Raw genomic sequence first — 23,809 nt, forward strand, 5'->3', positions numbered from 1 at the left:
TGGCACCAGCTAATGGGGATCCTTAATCAAATCAAATTTGGAAATCACTTGTATCCTCGGCCAACACACAAAGATACATATCTTGGTGTAAAGAGCACAAAACCTGAACCTTAAATCTTGTTCCTGCATCAGTTGGGTTTCCATTTTTAGAAAGCCAACAAATGCCTTTAACCCACAGCAGTTAAACATGGAGGTCGGTCTGTAACGGTACGGGCAGCGAATCTCGTGAGAGTCATTAGGTGCAATGATGCTCTGCATGGCCGTTTACCAGCCAAGGAATATGCAGCCACTTTAAAGGCAAACACTGCTCCCTCATGATTTTCCCATATTCATATTATTATTATGCTTTCACACACACTGCTAAACAAATTCAACAGTGGTTTCATGATCATCAGACATAAACATCTTTGAACCTTTATGGGAAGAAGATTTCCGTCTCTTTCATCCCTCAAAGAAGCAATCAAAGGAGGACTAAAACTATTCTGAAGGCAAAGGGTGGTACTGGTTTTTAGGCATTTCCGTTGTTTTCTTCATCCCCTGTATCTGAAAGCTTGGCTCATTAGATCTTCCCTTCTAGTTTACCTTGACGACAGACAGCATGCCCTCGTTATTGTCCGGGTTGGTGTGGATCTCAAAGCTCTGGTTGGGGTCTCCATTAATGATGGAGTAGATGGCCCTCCACGCCCCCGTGGCCGGGTCGTCTCTGTCGTCCACTGTCAGGTTGACCACCACGCCCGTCGAGCCCTCGTCCACGTCCGCCTCGAACTGTTGGGGGAGACAGATTGACCGACAGAAGGAGAAGAAGAAACCGCCGTCAGTGACCAAGAACAGCTTAGGACACCTGCTTCTATAGAGACTGTAATGGGGAAAAACAGAGAGGTGTGACCGGAAAACTACAGCTGTTGCTCCTCATCATCTTTATGTTGGGAAAAACCATCATCATCATCATCAAAATCACTGAGTTGAAGGAGATAATTAAAGAGGAGTTTAGAAAATGCTAGTTGATGTCCAATGTTTAAGATATGTAGCGGGTCCAGTACGAACAAACAGAATGCCCAGTTGGGTGCTGTGTGTGTGTGTGTGTGTGTGTGTGTGTGTGTGTATTATGTGTGTGTATTATTATGTGTAAAATCAACAAACTCAAATACTGAAACTTGCACTTTGATGCGCAGCAGTCTGAGCTGCACACTTGGCATCCCGCTTCATTTGCCGTGACTGATGTAGCCGGAGCCATGTGTTCTCGCTCACATCTTCCGAGCGCTACTGAGAGATCAACAAAACTCGCCATCGCTCAGACGGCAGCGCCGTAACAAGCGGACGCAAAAACATGAAGTATGACAGCACATTTCTTCACACTGAGGCTCGGCTTCTTAGGATAAACAGAACGTTGGAATTTCTCCACACCTGCCTGGCTGTCAAGGACTGACAAGGACGACGGAGAGACAGAAAAAAGAAAGAAAAGAAAAGAAAAGTCAAGGGCAAAGACGATAGAAAAAAATAGTCAAAAAGGAGAGAAAACAAAAGAAAAACAAATTCAGCCTCCTACCTCCCTAATTCTGTTATCAAGTTTGTTAAGTTATTAAGTTGTTAACAGGCAGACAGGTTTTGACCTGACGACAGCAGAAGATTGTCTATCTGACTGCCTGGTTGACCGGGTCGCATACTCTGCAGCCTAATACAAGAAAACAGGCACTTGCAAAAATATGAATTTAGGGGAAGGACTAACAAACACACACACCCCCGCACACACGAGAGAATACGCACAATTCACATCTTTATTCCGCCGCTCAATCTTCACAATGCATCTCATTTATTTCTCATTGTCAATCGCTCCCCACCTCTCTGCCCATTGTTGGCAGCGGGCCTCAATCAGATTCCTATCATCGATGTATTCTGCCAGCTAGGCCCTCGCCACCGAGTGCATTGTGAACATGAGTACTCTCTTGCAGAAGCTCCAGGCAGGCAGAAGCAATTCTGTGCAATTGTCTGCGCTTGTCTGTGTGTTTGTGTGTGTGTGTGTGTGTGTGTGTGTGTGTGTCAGGGCCATTATGGTGTCAGAGCTTACAGTGTAATCTTTCAGACACAGAACACTCTGTTTAAGGATAGCGCCGGTCCAGCCTAGATTACTGCGTCTTCTGTCAGCCCACGGTATTGTTGTTTCACAGATTACCCTCCTACCGCCTTGCGCTGCCTGGCTCCATGCATTTATCTAAAGAGAGACAAACATTGATTTTCTTTTTCTCTCTCTCCCCTTTCTGCCTTTCTTTCTTCCCTCTGTTTTTATTCACCCAAAGCACGTTTTATATAAAAAAGCACTTTATGCCATTCACAGTCATTTAGGGCGCGGAGGATAGAAACACAATGTTCCATACAGAAGGAGGTTATGTTTGTTTGAGCGCTGTTTGTGCCCACATGGGCATTGTTGTTGCTTTTGTCCCGCAAGCCCACTGCAGTCGGATACAAAAGTATTATTGTGAAAGCTCGAAGGGTCATGCAAAGACAGGCCGCTTGAAACATAAAGCACACGCTATTTCTGTGAGTATGCTACATTTTTTAAATAAGTGGAATTGACTGGAATGTGAATTTACAGAGCAATCTTCCTTGACTGTGCCTGTTTGGAGGTGAAAGCTGTGTTACAAATATTTCCTACATGCTCAGAGACTCGTGTACTGTAAACAGAAACAAACACACCAACCTGCTATAGACTACAGATAGGACAAGCGCAAACACAGCATTTGCAAGCTCACACACACACACCACAGCCCAGTGGCCGGTCAGGTCGGGTTTAATCATGTGGGGCAGCCATGCAGTTGGAGGGAGCGCTGTATTCTGTGGGATGTGGCCAGCGGGCCCCTGCCCTGCCGCTGATAAGGCCCCCAATTCCTCCTGGAGCACAAAGCAACCAGCCACCTGAAAGACTAGGAGGAAATGACTAACCAGTAGGCAGGGCTGCTGGCCTGAAATGAGAGAGAGAGAGAGAGATGGTGAGAGGGAGAGATGGTGAGAGAGAAGAAAAGGCCTGCCTCCAAGTTAGCTTTAATCCCAGCATGTGTGTGTGTGTGTGTGTGCGTGTGCTGGGTGTTTCTATGCGAGACACCCGGCCCAGATAGAGAGCCAATTACAGTGGTGGCTGCTGCTCCCTCCACTCTCACAACTGATGACTGCATGACCAGGCCAGCGCAGGGCAAGAGCCAAATAAACCCGCACATCTCTGCAGCCTGGGGGCTTAAACAATGCACAGTCAACCACACACACACACACACGCACATTCACAGATACACACACACATATTACCAAACTTGCTACAGTGCGGGGCAACAGTAAACCCACCTAACTTTTTTGCCTGGGGGCTTTAAAAGCTGCACACCACACACAATAGTTGTCAGTGTCCACAAATCACATAGCCGAATACTTCAGACATTTAAGACGCCGAAGAATAAAACCATGGTTGAGCATTGATTTCCAGTTTCCCCATCTCCTTTTATGTCTGACATTTTCAATGATCTGTCCCATAAATCTTCAGGGTAATGACGTGCTGCCAAAAGATAATTGGCTGATACAGTTATTGGAGGCAAACAAATAAAAAATAAATGAATAACGTCAAGTTTAAGTGGACAGTTTCAGCACTGTCATTTTCTGGCGCTATTCTGTACCTATGATAGTGATGTCGGTGCTTTGTTCAAACAGTTAAGTGGCGTCTCACCTGTGGACCGGCGCGACCTCTCCCTACTACTCTCCATGTCAACAGACACTCATGGAAAGTTAGCCAACTGGGTGCGTTTGTCCCATAAAAATGCTATTTTTTTCAACTTGATTTATGTATGATATGTATGAAAAATGCACTTTCTTGCTTAGATGACCTGCAAAGAAAAAGCCCAAAGATATGCAGGTCAGATGAATTGGAGACTCTAAAAAGTGTGTTTGATGTAGTATGGTTTTAACTATGTATATGATGCAGTATATGCAATATGTATATGATGTAGTATGGTATACAGTATATAGTGATACAGTATGGTATATGACATGTAGATGATATATAAAGCCCTTTGAGACATGGTTGTATAAACACTTGACTGCTTGTCTAAATGCTGTATTATCTTATGTTTGAAAATATTAACATCATGCACCTGATGCACCCACGCATACACCAGTGCTCTCGCCACACAAACTCATGATTCAGATGACAATTACTGTATATAATAATAATAATATACTTTTCCTCCATGTGAAATCGTATCTGTCACTGCATCGGTTAAACGGTGAAGCGCGTACGTGAGACTTCCTCATTTCAGGAGAACGAGCTCACTTGCTAATCTGCCTCCCAGACTGACGCCGGCTGCCCGCCCACCCACTCACCTCTCATTGGAAACGGATGGCTTCCAGGTGTTGATTGCTTACAGTGTGAACCGGCCCTAATGAGGACAGTAGGCTTCCATTGCCACAAGCCTAGTTTTAATGAGAAACAAACATACAAATAAACACAATCTGTTGTCTCTTTCCTTTCTTTCTTTCTCTTTCTTTCAAAAGCCAAAACTCTAGCTCTACTGTTCAAATAGAATACTGTAGTTCCACTGTTATTCTGAGTGTCTTTTGTCAGACAGTCCTCATTAGTTTATGGGGCAGAAAACTCGACTGGAAAAATCCAATTCTTTTTTTTATTCTTAAGGCATGTGAGCGCCGTCTGTTTGAACATGAACAGTGGACCTGCTCCACTGACCGAGAATGGCAATTTAAAAACGCTTAAGTCCAAGTGTTTAAGAGCACTTCCGTCCTTTTCTATTCAGGTATTTCGCACAGGCTGTTCCCGTGGTAACAAGTTCAAAATACCTGGGCGTCTACTTGGATCTACACGTTGATGAGGCGGTGAAAAGGGCCTCTAAGTGGCTGCACTTCCTCACTGTAATAGCTACCCACTGAAGTCCTGGTAGACATTTATAGCCCACTGGTAAGGCCGTGCCTGGAGTATAAGAGGTGGTAGGCTGCTGGTAGGCTGCTCACAGAAACAGCAAGCGGCTGTGGATAGGGTTCAAAAAAGAGCTGTGAAAATAATAACCAAGTTTGCAGCTTGCTGACCTACAGGCGCAGAGACAACAGGCCACCATCAGTCTGGTCAAACTCATGGACCGGACTGATCATCCACTCCATGACCTTATCTCTCCCAACAGCAGAGAGGAGACTGTTCGGCTTCCCCGCAAACAGGATCTACTGCCAGAGATAAAGGCAAGGACTAATAGACTGAAAAAAATCCACCGTACCAATTGGCTTTTTTTTTAACAATGAATAATTGCACTGTTTGGTTTTAATTGGTTTCATCGACTTTTAACTGAGCTGGTCATTTTATTTTTGTTCTTCAAACTGCACCTTCTGCATAATTCGATCTTTGTATTGCAAGTCCGAATATGAAATAAACTCAAACTAGCTCTGAGATGATAGCACCTCAAAAACAAATGATGATTATTGATTATGATTATGAGCCATATCATTTAAACATCATTTGCATGAAAAAGTTAAGACAAAAGTTCATAAAGTTAGTTTTCTACTGAATCCACTGAAACGTATTCACCTGCTACTTATACAGTTTGACCCTAAGTTGACAGCAGCCAACCATTTCAAAACAAATACATAGACCACTTTTACCACTATACTAGGTGATCGCATTATGGGTATCAGTATCATCAATTGCTGTCAACTGCAGGACCTCTGAAGAACAATTTGGTGCTACATACAACAAGTAACAGCAAAAAAAACTATTTACCACAGAGGTTCAAATCATTCTGCAAACAGTGGAATGAATAAAACGGTGAGGAGGCTTGTTTTTTTAGTGTAATGCTATCGGTTCCAAACCAGTAAATGTGCATTTATCCTCAGAAATTCACTCTAGTTTCTGTCACAGTCCAGTTTTCAAGCTTTTCCAATTCACTCTCCATGGAGTCGTACATTGGTGTGATATGACAGGGTGTGGGATACAATGCATGTATACATTATATATTATATACTGAACAAGGAAAAGGGAAGGAAAAAAGGAACCTCAAACCTGAAAGTCAGTGGTATTCCTTTAACTTTAGTTTCTTGTTAGGGGAGACTAGGAACCTTAAACAGTAGACATCTGCTAGCCAAGGCAAAACAGCTGCTTCATTTTCTGAAAGCACAAAGTAGTTCCACAAAAACCTTGATCTCAACACTGTCAGCAACACTCACTGTACCTCTTCTCCAACAGATGAGGGGGGCAAAGAGAGACTGCGAGTCTGGCAAAGGGCCCTGGAAGAGAGACGTGGAAGCCTTGGAAGAGTATACACATCTGTCAGCTTTACGGAGTAACACTAAATGCTCTCTGCCTCATTAACACTGCTATGGAAATTGCTTCCTATTTCTTATACAGGCTTTTAATTTGTCTTTCGGTGCCAGCTGGCATTGTGCGCCTGTTACAAGCCAGTGACCCAGACCTTTTTTCTTCGAGCCTGACTGTTGTGTGCAGAGCGGTGGCCCAAAAAAGAGAGGAGAGGGGGAGAGAGAGGGGGAGAGAGAGGGAGAGAGAGAGAGAGAGAGTTAAATTAGTTAAGTTTAAAAGTAAGAGGAACATATGGCTCTTTTGACGGAGCTACTGACTGCTATAAAACATCAAATTCATCAATCTTCTTTTTTTATCCATCTTGCTCAATAACACACACACACACACACACACACACACACACACACACACACACAGATAAACACAGAGACACCGGCAAACAAACACATGCTCATCCTAGTCCTACCGATAGGACACACAGCAGCAGCACACACACACACACACACAGATAAACACAGAGACACATGTACAATCAAACAATCACATATGCTCATCCTACTCCTACAGACAGGACACAGCAGCAGCGCACACACACACACACACACACACACACACACACACACAGAGCAGCACACACACAAACACGCAAACAGAGACGAATGGAGATAAACTTATTTCATTCCTGGATGTCTGTCAGAATGTGTTATGAATATAGATGGCGGCCGGGGCGGCGCGCTGACAGGCAGCCAGGCAGCCAGGCAGACAGTTGAGCAGCTGTTCATTTGTCCTAATGGAAAGTACTTTGTGACACGTCCCCGCTGCCCCCAAGATTTTCTCTGACAGGGAACACACATAGCGGCGGCCCGTCACATTAAACCTCCCGAGACAGGACTATTTTGCCTGCGAGTGGTATTTGCTGCATTACCACATCACAGCGGGGAAGGCGCTGCGGCGGAGGCATTTGAAGTTTTTTTTTTGTCTTCCCTCGGCGTGTCACTCACTCTCCTACACCCTATCCCGATCGCTCTCTCCCCGCCGCCTCTAAGTCCGTCTCCTCCTCTGTCTCGCTACGTCTCTTCTAGAGAAATTAAACTGTCAAAGCGGAGAAATCTCACCACGCTACCTGAAGAGAAGACGGAAAAAAAAAAAAAAGTTTCTCCGGGAAATCCAAAATGAAACGGCACCGATTTCAAAATGATGTGATGCTTTTATCCTAATCTCACGTAGGGCTTAAAAGTTCTAAAATTCACTGATTGATGGATTGATTTCTCGCTGCACTCATCTAGTAGCTGTGGGCTCCTCTGTAATGCCAAAAGACTCAGGTAAAAGTCAAATTTAGAAAGAAATCCCCCTCGAGTTAAACAGGAATCATGTAAATTTTCAAGCAGCCACTTGTCTTTCCTTTATCTGCCGGGGAAAGCAGCTTAACTCAACAGAACCAGGTGCAGACAGACTGGAAATCTGTAAAGGCCCCGTTTCCATTGTCGCCGGCGTGCAGCCGCGATGAAACCGAGCACACGTGATCACTCATCTTCCTACACAATCCTACGTTCCACCACCCCCCCCCCCCCCACTCTCTTCCTTTACTTTTCCGTCTATCTTTAATCCTGCATACAGTAAGCGTGCCTGGAGAGTTAATGAGCTTACCTGTGTCTTTATTAAATTTGAACAGCCCCTGCTCAGGCTGCTTCTATAGATAGATTTTCGATGAATCTGAGGCTCAGCGAAGCCGCTTTCCTACCTTTGAGGAACATGACAGCAGCACAGTCCTTATATCTGTCAAGGCAATCGAGATAAAAACCCTCTAGTAATACGGGCAACTTATTAAATAACCGAGTGGTTCAAACCGGGGCATTGAAGCGTTGCAGTAGTTTTACAGTGTTTCGGTGAATAGCCACATCACAGTACCTCATAGTTTTCTGACTTCAAAGCCTCCAACTCTGGATGTCCACGCTCAAATTAAACCTCTGACTACAGATATGATGTTACAACAGGATGCTGAAGAATTTCACTTTGCATGGCGCACCTACCCCTGCATTTACCACAGTCCCTATTTAGGATGAAATATTAAAAAATGAGGTTGGTATTTTACTTTGGCCAATTATGTATATCGAGAACTTATTTTACAAAAAGGTCAGTTAATCACTGGCTTCAATTTATAACAGAACAGAAAAAAAGCCTACTGGTAAACGCGATAATTATGTGCAGCCTATCTCAGTAAGGGGTCCCACCCTCCTGAACCATAAGGCAGCAGGAATAAATGGGCAATATAAAACCATTGAAGAAATACCACTTTGAATAGAGCGGCTGTTAATTAATTCAGCAGCAAGATGCTGTGATGTGTTGAAATGTTCAAAATGCAGAAAAATATACTAAATAAGTATCTAAATAAAATATTCTCATCATCAAAGAATCTCGCCCACCAAGCGATTCACTTTAAGTTTGCCCACAGAACATATTTCACACCTGATCGTAGACATAAATTAAATATCATCAGCAGTGATATATGTGATAAGTGTTGTGCCACTGCTGTAGGAAATATCTCCCACATGTTTTGGTTTTGCAACCCCGTTAGGCATCTATGGACATTTGTGGCTGAATTGTTGGGGGAATTTTTCTCTAAATCTCTACCTTTCTGTCCAGCCTTGTTTCTGTTTGGTTATAATCCTAATTTAGTTTTAACCTATCAGGATAAAAGAATATTACTGGCAGCCTCAACAGCTGCTAAGAAAACAATAATCAAGAGCTGGTTTGAGGAACATCTTCCATTACGGGAGACCTGGAATACAGTCTTTATTGATATATTACAGCTTGAAGGTTAATAATGCTCACAGGAACACCGTTGACAATTGGACCCGTGCTATTACTCACTTCAGTACTCCATCTTAACCAAGGTTGGCGTTCTTTGTTATTCTTCGTTATTGTTGTTGTTGTTGTTGTTGTTATGATTGATTATTGTTTGTTACTGTTTTTCTTGTTTGTTTTTTTTTCTTTTGCTTTTATTGTTAGCTATCACTTTTATATTTTCATTATCCTTGATGATGATGATACTGTTGTTCCTGCTTCCTGCTTGTCATTAACATTAAATTTAAAACTCAATAAATAATTGTTCAAAAAAAAAAGAAAAAAAAAATGCTGAAAAATAACAAGATAGCCTGCAAAGTGTAGCAAACATACAGTATATTTGAACCGCACATGACGGTCAACAGAATGTCACAACAATAATACAATGGACAGTTTCACGGGGGAAACTAGTTAGGAAACCATGGTAATCATGCGGCCTTTTGAACCGAGAGGTTGTTTGGAGATGTGCAGCTAGCCTATCCTGTTCTTCTCATCACACTTCACGCTTCACGCTTGAGGGACAATAGGACTCTAGTTATTTCAAGTGGTCCTTCACGGGTCTTCCTAGCGCTCCTCCAGTCCCTGTCTGAGAGACCGAGGGGTCAAGAGGCATCGCGCTGATCACCACATCTGAATAGGATTGCCTGATAATACCCTTCAGGCGCTTGCTATTTAATGCAGACATGAAGTGAGAAAAGTGATCTCATGTATGCGCACCCATATGGAAAGTGTGAATTGCCTACATCTGATGTGATAAAAAAAAGAAATAACGGAACATATAATAATGTCATTTCTCATTGCAAATGTCAAGATTTTTATCAAATAGGTTGCATGTCTAATACGATTTGTCTGAATTGGCTGAGGGAGAGTGTGTGATCTAACAACAAGTGGAACAGAAATGCTACAGCAAGGGACCGTTTTGTTTTTGTTCCCCCCCCCCCTTCCCCAGACCATTGGTTCTTCCTCCAGAGGGAAACTGACAGCCAACCTCCCGGCATTTCATTTCGCCAACAGAATCAAATCTCACCATTGCAAAAGCTTCAAGGACATACTGTACCGCGGCGACTAGATCCTATCTAACAGCCTGCACCACGTCTTCCTCTGACCTTATCTCGCTTTATATGTGTTTGTGTCAAATGACACATCCACACATGAGCACGCACCCACACACACACACACACATCCTTCATAGCGCATCCATCGCCTGACAAATATATGTCTCAAATAACATCAACAAACCTGCGCACACAGGCGCACAAATACACAGACACAAACGCACAAACACACACTCATCCTTCATACTGTAACACGCCCCGAACCTGACGTACTGTACACAAATCCCATCCCGTCCCTTCCCTCTTTGCGACAGATTTCTGGCCAACCGTGCCGTCACATCACCCGGGGGGAAGCGGTGTGTGTATCTTGGAGCTAGCGGAGCAATCATGCAAGCCCCGGCCTAATCCCTGACACCCGTTAGCCATCCCCCAAGACAGACGCAGCGCTGACAGGGCCCTGCTGCCCCGCGCCTGGCGCTACACCCATCACCGCTAACGTCTTTATCAGCGGGACAGATGGACGGCGGGGCGAGCATATTCTCCCAGTCATCACCGAGGAGAGAGAGGGAGGTAGGGGTAGAGCGAGAGAGTGAGAGGGAGAGGGGGAAACAGAAAGACAGACACACAGGGACAGAGAAAGGGAGCAAAATTGAGCAAAGAGAAAAAAAAATACAGAGACTGGCTGTCAGTCAGTTTGAGTGACGGGAGTGATAAGACCCATCATGGCCTTGTTATGAGGAGCTGGGGAAATAGGCCCAGTCAGACATGGCGTGGAATTAGCAGGGCCAGGGGGAAGAGGAGAGATGGGGAGAGGAGGAGAGAAGCGAAGGGGAGGGAGGAGGGGAATGGAGGTGGCGATCGGGATATTGGTGTGGAGAGAGGGATGAGGAGGAATCCAAAGAGAGGGAGGGAAGGCGGGGGAGATGAAGGGCGAAAAGTGCAACGGTAAGGGAGAAGATGAAGCCAGACATCAATTGGTACAAAAGTTCAACAACATCCAACAAAAGTTACCTGAGAGTGCATGTGAGTGTAATACCAAAGCCTTAGCACAGCACAGTATCTCAGACACAGTGAGTATATGTAGATAATATAACCCCAGCTGTGCGTGGCAGATAAAATTCATCAGGACAAACATCTATCGTCTAGCACCAGAGTATACATATTATCTGGCCTTTCAGATGACAGAACTACCATGGGATTCCAAATCACTTTTTTTCTTGTTTCCCCTTCTCATAAAAACAGGATTAGACCCTCGCTGTAAAAAATTAATCAGTTCAGAGCCCAATCCCCTAAAGTAGAAGCTTCGGTAGCAGAATGTAATAAATTCCCCAGTATGAACGAGTAAGTTAGCCCGAGATTAAAAAAAAAAAAGAAAAAAAAAAGGAAGAAGTTGGGAGATAGATTACACAGAATCATCCATCCTCAAAAAGAACTTGCTGAGGTGAAAAGAAACAGCAGTTTGGCAGGATGTGCAGTGAATTCTTACATCCTTCAGGAAGGGAATTAAAAGTATTTCATAGAATAAACTGTCGGTGTGTTCAATTTATACTTCAGTATTGTGTCAGTGATTATCAGTGCTTAATACATTTTAAACAGGTAGCAAAAAGGGTATGTAAGCCTTATTTATAAGCAACACTTTCACTTCTGGAGAGCTGCTTTAAGCTGCAAATTCATTTAAAGAAAGTTAGAAAGGGATATCTGCAGAGCTGCGGCAACCTGTGTGACCCCATACTGTTATGTACAAGAAACTGCAAAACCTCTTGAATCAATTTCAAAATAACTCTGCACAAGGAAAAAGGTGAATGCAGCTCATTTCAATGCCATGGGCTACACACCTATTTTATAGTTGTAAAAGTGGTTTCCGACCTGCTTTGTCCTCTGTATTTGTTCATATTATCCCATCATGTAACAACGGGAATGTCAATTCATGAGTGAATGTCTACACTCGTTATCCATACACAAAGCCTGTTTATCATGAAACTGCATCACACATTCCGGCTCACTCGTTTTTGAATTCTTTTACACAAAATAGAAAATTCGACCACTTCGATGCAGAAAGGCAAATTGGGAAGGAGAGAGAGTAGAGAATCCCTGCTGGCTGACCTAAGGACTCACTCAGGGGTTGAGTGGACTTCTCATGCAAAGACTTGAGCAGCTTTGAATAGCCCTCTCTCTACTTAAAGCTGTGGTAGGTCAGTTTGAAGAAAAACAGGAACCCTCCTGCTCTAAAGTTTACCTCAGTTGGTCAAATGCCTGAGACACAAAATTGGCTTTGGAAGCAAATAGCAGAGCAATGACTTATTATCTTACTCATTTATGTTCACTCATGAGGATTACTTCTGCTGAATTCAAAGAAGATGTCACCTCATAAAACCTACCTACGGGGGCTTTAATGAGTCTTTACAGGAAAACATTTCTAGAACATTCATGTTTGCTTTTTCTTTTGCTCTCTCTCTCTGTATCTTTCTGTGGCCCCCTCTCTCTCTATTCATCTTTTCATCATCCTCCTCCCCATCTTTCTCTGCTGGAGCTCTGCTCACAAGCTGGAAGAAGGGCTTTTATCGCTTGCATCTGGTCTGCAGGAGGTAGCGTCTTCAGAAAAAGACAGCTGAACCTTCTTCTGAAGGAAGGGATTTGGGGAAAAGTTCCTTGAAAAGAAGTGGTCTGAGTTGAATATTGAGTTGAATAATTTATACTGTGAAAGAGCTCCTTGAGAGCTGTCACAGGCACAAACTCGGGAGCAAGCCCGCATGCAAGCATGCATGCACAGATACCCACTCACAAACTCACACACACACACACACACACACACACACACACACACACACACAATACACGTCTTGATGGCGGTCATCTGGGAGGTCATAGATGATTCATGGGCAGGTTGGAGGCAGCCAGGGAGAGTGGAGGATAGAGGATTTATACGAGGAGCTTAGCGCCTTCAAACCCTTGTTTTTTAAAAGCTCCATTTCTCCACGCCGTTAAACGGATCTCCTCCCCGTGAGAAATGAGAACATTAACTGGGACACGGACAGGGTGCACTCTGCGCGGCCCCGCCGCGCCCTCTGAGCTGTAACATTTCACGTCCGAGCTGCGCTCCGTACAAGCTCCCCTGACACCCCAATGCATCATGGGAGGGCTGCGGGGGAGAGGTTCGGTCGGGGCAAAGGGTGAGGTGTCTCAAACCCTGACAACAGCTCCGGGCGTTTCTATTAAGAACCGCACCACTCAACGTTACAACTGCTCCTTCGGGCGAGGGGAGGGCCTTTTTTCCACAGTGCCTCATTCTTGTTTTTCCTTTTTCCTCACCTCCAGAGGAGAGAAGGGAGGGATGAAGGAAGAAAAGAAAAGAGCCAGGGTAGCAGCTTTTGACAAATTCATCATGAGTTGGCACGAGCACACAATAGGTGCGATTTATAGGGTGCTATTTTTTATTTTCTGTATGTGTACAATTTTCTTATGTAGCGTGACTGGCAGCCATTGGTTTAGACTGTTAGCTTTACACTAATGCCTTAAGGCACTGCTGACTAAACAAACCAACAGCATCACTGAACCACCACAACATGTCTACTCCCACTCTCACTCACAGATTCCCTTATCTTGCCCGTGCACCCACATCACCTAGCTACAGTGATGCGTTGTTTATTACATGACACATATGTACTTTGCACACACACACACACACACACACACACATTGTGATCTGTGCTAAGCTTTTCCTTTAGGAGCCAATGACAGAATTATTCTTTTATATGGGAAAGCAGAGGTCACACCGTAGTGGATAAGCCTGTGAGTGGGTGAAAATGCACGTGCACGTAAATGTGTGTGTGTGTATGCGTGTGTGGGCGTGTTAGCATGCGTGCATGTTGGTGAATCATTCCCATCACCGTTTATGCGTGTGAGCTTGCAGTGACAGATGTTGGCTGAGGCTTTTTCCGCTGCGGAGTGTGTATCTGACGGAGCAGTGACGGCATGAGACTGGCCAGCCAGGGAACAGAAACCGTCCAACAGTCCAAGGAAATCCGCTAGTACTCTATTAAGACTAATGACTTTCACATTCATGCCATATTCTATACCAAGTAATGTACAATTAAATAGCTTTATCATGCACATTTCTGGCTAACAATCCCAACATTTGACCTCTCCGGAGAGGTCAAACACAAACAAACTTTCCCAAGAGGAGGGAACAAACAAGAAAAACAGAAAAGGCACCATTCAAAAAGAAGTAAAGAAGAGGAAAAGGTGACGTTTCTCACCAGCGGATGTGTGAACTCGGGGGCGTGGTCGTTCTTGTCTGTGATGGTAATGGTGGCGGTGGCTGTCCCCGTAAGCCCCACCTCGCTCCCTGCCATGTCCTTGGCCACAATCTCCAGCTCGTACGTTGTGGTGGGCAGGGTCTGGAGAACAGGGAAGAACACACAGCAACGCATGAGTGTAAAGAGAGAGAGATATGGATATACTGTATATACACAGAAGACAGGCCAGATGGCAATGGCTGAGGAGACAAAATAAAAAAAAAAAAGAGAAACAATGGATAAATACATAGTGCTGCAAGCTTGGGAGAGGAAGGAACAAAGAGCGGGAAGATATAAAGTGATGTATCGGCAGAAGGCTGCCAACCAGCGGTTATTTCTAGCTTATATGGTGTGGCATTTGAATAGTCTATAAAGGAAGGGAATGGACAGTCTGGCAGACAGAGTCAAGGTCAGAGTAGTGTGTGCCTGAAGGTGCACTCCAACGCACACACACACACACACACACACACACACACAGTGCAAGACAATTATATGACACAGAAAGGAAGTCACTCAAAGAGTTGCACTGACGCATCCTCAGTGATTAGCATAATCAGGGAATATTAGAGAATCTATTTGAGAAGACAATCATGGAACAATCGTCATTAGATGAATGATTAGCCGAGAGCGATTGAATTAATCCTCTCAAAGCAAAAGTTAACACTTCATTGCCACATTTTACATTTCCTAACGGCCTTCTAACCAAGCTTCAAAGCTCTCATGATTGTAATGTCATCACAACACACACCCACACACACACACCCACACACACGTACATCAACAATATGTTTAAAGCAGCGGTAAACACTCGCCACATCTCTGGGGAGAGTTCAGGGATCTACATTATGAAAATCACACATATATATAAGTATGAATAGATAGGGAGGGCAAAGAGAGAGAGCGGTGGGAGAATGCATTTTCCCTGAAGGTATGCAGTACAAGGATCAAAGTATCAACATACTACACACAGTTTATGCTCATCCATTTTGAAGAATCCTGAGGGCCCGAAGCCGGTTTTTAAACACATCTCCCACAATGCTTCGGGGCATAGAAGATCAAGGTTTCTCGGTCCTGCCTGAAAAGACAAGCTTTCTCCTCGACATAATCTGTAAACTCACAGCTCTCAACCAGAGGCTCACAGAGTGTTGTTTTTGAATCTGTGGCCTTTGCCTTGCATTTAGAGTCAAATCAGGTTTGTAGTCATTTTCACAACTCTTTTTTTGGTTGTTGATTAGATGTTGGTTGAGGCAAATGAACCAGTTGAAGAGATGAATAAAAAACTAAACTCAACCCACATGGCACTTCGTTCTTACACAACACACAAATACTTGCACAAATAATTCATAAGCTTCCACATTCCTATGCGAGCCAGGTCCGCTAAGCGCTGTGCGAGGAGCTGTCCTTGATTAAAATGTTGTTTTCCTGAACCTGAGGTGCAAACCTCCAAATTAGACATATAATATTTTTTCCCACGCTCGCATCATCTCTGCCAGCGTCTGTAATCTATAGAACAATTTACCACCGGAGAAATATAGTCTAAACACACGGCAAGAGGATAGCATTCATAATGATCACAGCAGCAGTAATTATTTGTTGCAATAATTCACGCTTAATAGAAATGTTGACTCTGGTATATAAATAACAGGAGGTAGTGGCTGGTAAAGCCAACATTTATTCATCCTCTGGAGTGTTTTCTCCCTGCTGGGGGTGTTAACTGTCACATGCTTAATAAACTTCATCCATCTGTCTCGCTGAAAATGCTGGTGGAGCTTTCTCCTGCATCGTAGATTCACCTCTGCTCTGTGACTGCGTGTGCCTCCTCCCATCGACCCCCAAAACACACACACACACACACACACACACAGACAGGAATACACACGAGCGCACACACACAAATATGTACTGTGCCATTTGGCAGATTTGTCTCATCTGGACAAATCCCTCTATGGGGAAAAAAAACATCTGAGAATCTGTGATAATCATATGGAAATGTTATCATATGGAAATGCTGTGGAAATCTTAATCATATGAAATCCACCACTATATGGAGGCTTTCCTCTTACTTTTCAGTAATCTTTTTTCATGCTTGCCAGAGCAAGCATCTGCATGTTTTGATGCCGCTAAGAGACAATAGGACTTTCATTAGGTCCTTGTTTGACTCGATGTTGGAAATGCCTGTGGGTGTAATGTTTGCAGGCCGGCTGCTGGCTGCTAAGTTAATGCTCCTGCTGAGGCCATTTCTCAGTGCAGTTGTGTTGGAAGATTGCTTGTTCCATTTCACATTTTGCTATAATTCAAACTCCTTGTAGAATCATTTTGCGTGTTAGTGGAAGATTCAATTCAAGTTCCCTGGCGTCCTGATGAGGCAGGTTGTGTCATTTTAACAACATTAGATGGTTTGATTTAGGTTTTGCAAATTGCTTGTTGGACTTTGTTGGACGTGGGCTTAATCCCTTGGTGAGGATGTAATGTTACCATCGCAGGCGTTGCTAAGTGGGTGTTAGCAGTAACATTAGTTGTAGTAGTGAGCTATTATTGGTGATTTAATTTTATTTTTCATTGTATGCTTTCATTTGCCAAGATGCTCACAGCCGGCAAGCATAACTAGAGCTGAGTTTTTAATTGTTCAAGAATTTCCCTGTATGCATTGTGATTGATCTCAATCTTTTGAGCATGCCTGTTCTGACTGCCCTAGACCCATCTGTGCTCCACTTATTTCTTTTTCCCTACCTCATCATTTCTCTGGTCTTACTTTCTGACAGACAGTCCACCTGTGTGTTGTTAATGACACTGTTTGCTGACAAAGAGCTGTGACCCAATATCACCTTTGCCCTGTGCACAAATCCTCCGCTCTGGTCAGTGCCAAACAGAGCATCAGTGGCAATTGTCTCTGTGTGTGTGTGTGTGTGTGTGTGTACGTGCGCGTGCACACACACACTTCCAGTGGATAGAGGCTCTATTCTCATCATTGATAGCACTCTAATCGATTTCACCTGAGGCAGGCAGGGGGAGACCAAACGATCAATGTCTAGACACCTTCAGGCTCGTTTTAATTATCATGTCAACTAGAGTGGGAATCTTGGGCACAGAGAAACACTGCTCATTGAATTGACACATTGAGGTCGGGAGGAAGTTAATGCGTGGACTCGTGCGGCCGCCATCTTGGGTGTACCAGCCAAACTTTCATGCTTAATAGTCACCTGTAAAAACACTCATTCATCAGTAGGCCTAGACTACCTTCATGTTCACACTATGCTCAAGCGAGGACCCTTGCTATGAACATGAGAAGGGGGAGATCCATCATCATTTACAAACAGCTCAGCAAAAACTGCAATGCATAAAAATCCCTCCCATGCTAAGTGAACTAAAAAGAGGGAACAACACTGTTTGAATGCTTTTAACTGCCAGTTGCTCTTTACTGGCGACTTCATCTGCCGAGGAAATTATCCAGCCTCGAGGCTCGTTCCGTCTCCCCTGGTAAAACTCTCTCCGCTCAAGCAGCTCGCCCAGGGGAGAGTGTGGAGGGAGAAGGACAATGAACAGGTGTTTCTATCAATAGTTTGTCACACATAGTGGGTGACAGGGGTGTCCCTCACAACCAGCTCCTGCTCGATCAAACACCGCGCAGGCAGATGGTGCTCCACGGACCTGTGAGTTTATTAAACCCGCGCACACACAATCCCACGCAAACATACACACCCTCAAACACATGCACGCACACACCCGCAGGCGCACACTTTTGCCCTCCAGCTGGAGAGGAGCAGGGCTCTGGGATACCTGCAGTCTCAGTGGTGTCTAAACACATTGAGCATGGCTTCCTCTGGCAACTGACAACGTCTTAATGAGTATTTCCTGAGTCTCAACTCAATTATAAACTCCCTGGCAGTACCTGGCCGAGGAAAGATGTTCACACTCACTCTGGGCTGGAGTTGCGTCAATGGGGAATTCACTCCCCCCCCCCCTCCCTAGGTGTCAGAAAACTTCAGGCGTATAGCGCAGTTTGAGATTCACCGTTCAGTTGGCCAACTTCAATTCAGTTTTCGGTACAATTTATAATTCATCAGGAAACAATGTGCAGCAGTGTCTTTTTTCTTGTTATTGGTCCATGGAAAAAAGTTATTTCTTACAATTTATCTTGCAGGTTATATTTCACAGAAAGCAACATATTGTCAGATGAATGGCAGAATGATCATAAGAGTCCTCCACAAAAGCCTGGTCTACTGTGAAACATAGAACAGTGCTAGTCATCCTTGAAATCCCTCTCTGTGCATCTATTCTGCATCTGTTCTTAGTCGATGCAGCTTTTTTCTCTTATGTTGTGAAGTACAACTGAATACAAAATTCAGGTCTGGCTCCCAATAATTCCTCTTGGGAGCAGAGCAATAGTGTAGGAGTGCGGAGTTTACTGCTGCATGTAGCGCATGTACGAAAGAAGTGTCTGCACTGGTACTAGTGATGAAGAATTGAATCTACCATGAAAGTGAGAGATCAACCTGGTGTTCATGTTGATAGAAATCGACTAAAAGCAGCATAACCTTTTGCTGCATCAAGGTTCAGTCTCTTTGACTAACGGAGGAACTCAGATGCTCATCAGTGTGACAGAAATCACCATAACCCCTTAAAGAAATAGCTCTGCCCTTATTCCAACGTTAAGTATAATTTTCTTTGTTAAAACATAAGTGGGAGAAAAAAAGCAGCGAGCCAAGTGATTTCACTGAGCGATGGTGTTTGCGAAAGCCGACGTGAAACTGAACAAAGAGTTAATGAAGTGGAGCATCCCAGATGACACGACGGGCCTCGTTTCAGAAGACATCTCATCTGAGAATGACATTTCAGACAGTCACATTCCGCCTTGAAAGGATTTCATCAAAGTCCCTGGAGTGAGGGGCTCATCCGCAGCACAAAGCAAGGAGAAAGGAGAGGACGGGAGTCAGAGCGAGGGAAGGAGCGGGGATCAGCGAAGACCTCTGAGGAAAGGAAAAGGCGCAGAATGAGAGGGAAAGAGAGCTGCCTAACATCCGAGACTCCGCATTAACTCTGTGAATAGGTGTGATATTATAATCAAATTGGCGGCGGGCTCTTTGTTCTCTTCTGGCCCTTCGCTAGCGCCAGCTCTCGGCACCAAACCACTGGCTATTCTTCAGGCCTCTTTTCAGTGCTCAGAGGAATGATGACACACATAAAAAGGCTTCGAAAAAAGATCCAACTGGAGTAATATGAAAAACCACCAGTGGCAGTCTTTTTACGAGAGCAACATTATCCCTCTCACCTTTATACCTTGCTCTGCTGTCTTTCTTTCTTCCCTTCTCCCTTTTCTTTCGGGTGCCGAGCTCTTTACCATTTGGAAACAGTCCAACTTTTTCTCTGTCAGGCGTCCTGTATCCGCCGTCTCTACCTCACTGTCCTCGCCAGCGAAAAGACAGGCGCATTATGTGCCTACAATGTTTGGAGCCTTCTGAATTGTGTCTCTTTTTCCTTCTTTAATCACATCCCATTCACTATTCTCTCTTCTGCTATTGTTTCTCTTTCTTGGTAGACCTTTGTTTTGGGATGTAGCGCAGTATACCTTCTCTCTTCCTTTTCTCATGCATGTAAGGGCTGATGTGCAGTATGTTGCTTTAAGTACTATGCCCCTCTTGGGATTCCTTCTTCTGGTGTTTCCATCTCATCTTCCTTAGTCATTGTACGAGTCAATGTCTGTGGCTTTAATGATACTTTGCAAGATCATAATCAAAGCCCATTCATACTCATTGCTACTGTACATCTGTGATGTGAGAACTGTTATACTACTATTGATACTTTCAGGACTGAAAGCAACAACTGACCTGATTTCTGTCAGCATCACCTAGGTGAGAGCAGAGACCACAGAACTTGAATGGATAGAACGGGCATTCCCATTCAAATCAACGTTCCAGGATGGTCGGAGCGGCGGCCATTTTTATGTGTACCGCTGGGCTAGCTTCCGTATAAACTGACTTACTGCTGAGAGGAGAGGTTTTGCAGCAAAGACCAAAGGATCTTTTCTGTTGTCTGCTATGGATTGCTAATGTTGACTTGACTAGGAAATCTAGTGAGAGAAGTGTAATCTTTGATAATACTACATTAACCTTGTCGCTAATGTCAGCTTTCAGTTGAGCTAAGCTTGCTAAGCACTCGTGCAGCAGACACATCTGCACAGTTCTCAAGCAAGTGTCACAGACTTTAATGCCCAGACTTGCTTTGTCACCATAGCAATTAACCCTTAAAATTCCATAACTGCCATTTTCTGCTGTACTAGCCAAATTATCATGAAACAGTGGGAGGACTGTTTTATCCATGGAAGTTCTGCGGCAGACAGTTGAAAAAAATAAAATAAAATCTTGATTGTTGTCCCAGATGAAATGATTACATCAGATAGCTATACTCCTTTTCATTTCACCCCTTTGATCTTAAATATGCCTGTCCTTTTGCCAAATGCTCGGAGCTTTTAGCGAGGGGCATTAGTGGACAGTACAGTAGACGGCTCATTAGGCCATGCTGTCTGCAGCCGGCTGTTTTGCTCTGCTCAGCGGGGTGCGAGCCAGGATGTGAGAGAGACTCAGCAGGATGCAGATCACAGATCAGCGGCTGTAAAACCGATACAACAAACACTAGGCTTGGATCAATGGTGTACTTTTCCTTTCAACCACTGTACCCTTAGAGGTGCTTGATACAGTCTGTGGTGCACAGCAGGTGTGTGTTGGGGGTGGCAGACCTTATCCAACTCAAATTACCCAAGTCACCGTGGATGTGCTTTGTATCGACTTTTTGCTGCAGGTGATACTGTGATCTATTCTAAATGCAGTGAATCAAATGTTGAATATCTAAACATTATTTCAATTCCGAACTCTCTCTCTCTCGAATTCTCTCTCTCTCTAAAAGATTTCGGTACCTCCTCTACTCACTAGTTGCTGGCAGCTCGGTGCACTCATCATGTGCCTCTATAGACATATGATTAATCACCTTGACAATCCTTAATTACAGTAAGATGACAGCCACGTGAGGCCCTTATCTGGGCCACTGCAACCTACGCAAGTCACCCATTTCTTTCATCAGCCTCTTGAGCACGGTTAGCATTCACTCGCTGGAGAGAGGGAAAAATATGCGGGAGGGGAGTGGGAGGGTGACACATTGATAAGAGTGCTGAATAACTTTTTTTCTCCTCTACTGTGTAATTCCAAAAAGGAATAGTGATGTCCGTTGCCGGCATTGTGTTGTTGTGCTGAATCAAAACAACTCACACAGGCCTGTTTTTCTTAGGCACAGAGAAACAGACCATGTGATGATTCACCTAAGTGACACTTCACAAACCGTAGAGTAAGATGACACCATAAATCAATATTCAAGTTTGAAAGGGAAAGTAGGAGAAATCTCATCAATCTTTCTTGAAAAAAAAAAAAAATTAATCTAAAAAAAATCTTTTCCCCTCCTGTATTGAAGGAAGATTTCAATTTTGGCACTGACTCTTAAAACTGAGCAGACATCGAGAAGGTAAGATGATTTGATTTTGTAAAGGATAAGTTCTGTGATTTTGTACCTATATATTGTCTCTTAGCTGTAGTACTTGGACCCGCAGAGAATATTGGCTCCCCAGTCAGCTGTTGGTTGAAAAGGCGAGCTCCGTTGCTAGCTTCTTGCTGCAAACAATGAGTCCAAGCATTTGTCAAAATATCTCTAAAAAAGCCAGTCTGTGCAAATGATATGGCGACCAATCTGCCCTGACCACAAAACTAGATCACGCCGCACTTTCACCACACAACAGTCTGTGCAGAGGAAAATAGATCCCTCAGTCGATTTCCTGATTGGTGAAAGTGTGCGAAATGGCGGAATTGTGTCATGTTTCCTCTCAACTCCCCTGTGGAGCCAAACAAATGGCTTTTTTGGAGATATTTTGACAAACCCCATTTGGACTCATTGTTAGCAGCGAGAGACCTAGCAACACAAGCTCTCTGTTTCAACTGACAGCTGACTCAGGAGTCAATATTGTCTGTGGGTCCAACTACTACAGGTACGTAAGAGACAAATTATATATAGGTCCAAAATTGCAGAACTTATCCTTTAACTTGCATCTTTCCATTGTAGTTCTATAGGCAAGTAAAGCCTAATTTTGATGCTTTAGATTTCCTTGGGTTATGCATACTTAATATATTCCAGTTGCATTTAGCAGTTTTTGTGTCTCTTCTGATGGTAAAACAAATCTGTTGCCAAGTAGAACTTACCACCAAATTGTTCAAAAAATAACACAATATTGATTAAAATACAACACATTTTATAGAATTATAAATATAGTCCATTCACCACTGAAGAAGAATGGCCCAGCCACCACCAGGCACACCTACACGTTATATTTTGAGTCAGAGGTTCTCAGTGGAAGACTGTCAGAGGAGAGCGTCTTACCCTTCTACAACAGTGCTGCTATATGCGCTTAATTACGCTCCACAGAGTGCAATTATGTTTTTGCTGTTTTGAAAGTAGTGTCTAACATTGATATGCCATTCAATAAAAAACATAAAAAAACAATTTACTTAATACTTGGCTTCTGCAGACTTGTTAATATGAATATGAGTATGTTTTTTTTCATATTGTACACATTTTTCACTCATTTATTCTTTGTCTCATTTGTCTGTAATTACATGTGGGAGGGACTACACCTGTGGTATGACAGTTTAAAAAACTAGCAGAGTTTTTGTCAGCGTATAGATTTTGGCAAACAAGTGGAATATTTACTGCACAAGGTTACATGGCCTCTCATAGGTGGTGGAATTCACAGGCTATTGCCTTGACTTCAGCCTCCATTATTTATAACCAACCTCACTGCATATAAATGAGAAAGCCACTAATCAACCTTAAAAAACGAGCCCGGTTGAACCAGCCTTGATGCTTAACAGACTGATACAGTATTATGTTAATATATGGGACCTATGATGATTAATGATATATATATTTCAGAATGCAGACTAGCCGTCAAAGTCGGACTGTGTTCATGAAATACTCCGACTCCCAATGCAGAGTCCCGCTCATGTAATCCGTCTTTGATTCTGCAGTTAAACATCTGCCAGTTTACAGTATTTCCTCCCTATGGGCTCGCCAGCGAGTCTAGAAGGCATACAGCTGCAGCACACGCCATGATGCAAGATTTAATGAGACTTAATAAGCCATTGTGGCAGGATTACAGTGTCTGTGTTACAACACTAGATGGTCGATGTATGCACACGGTAAATACTGCTTTGGAGTATGGACTTGACAAGTACGGCTGTCAGGAAACCATGATTCCAGTTCTTCTCAAAAGGGAACAAAATGAGTAGATC

At 43.7% G+C, this 23,809-nt stretch overlaps 1 protein-coding gene across 1 annotated transcript in view; it reads right to left on the bottom strand.

The window, feature by feature from the left end:
• The window catches only part of cdh13 (cadherin 13, H-cadherin (heart)), a 221,948-nt gene that overhangs the window by 59,068 nt on the left and 139,071 nt on the right, over window positions 1-23,809 (bottom strand). Inside the window, exons 9-10 of the mRNA XM_078283279.1 lie at window positions 14,445-14,585; window positions 583-765 (exon numbers count right to left, since the gene is read on the bottom strand). Coding sequence (XP_078139405.1) covers window positions 583-765; window positions 14,445-14,585 — 324 coding nt within the window. The remainder of the gene's footprint in view (window positions 1-582; window positions 766-14,444; window positions 14,586-23,809) is intronic.

The sequence above is a fragment of the Centroberyx gerrardi genome, chromosome 4, assembly GCF_048128805.1.
Source record: "Centroberyx gerrardi isolate f3 chromosome 4, fCenGer3.hap1.cur.20231027, whole genome shotgun sequence".
Lineage (NCBI taxonomy): Eukaryota > Metazoa > Chordata > Actinopteri > Beryciformes > Berycidae > Centroberyx > Centroberyx gerrardi.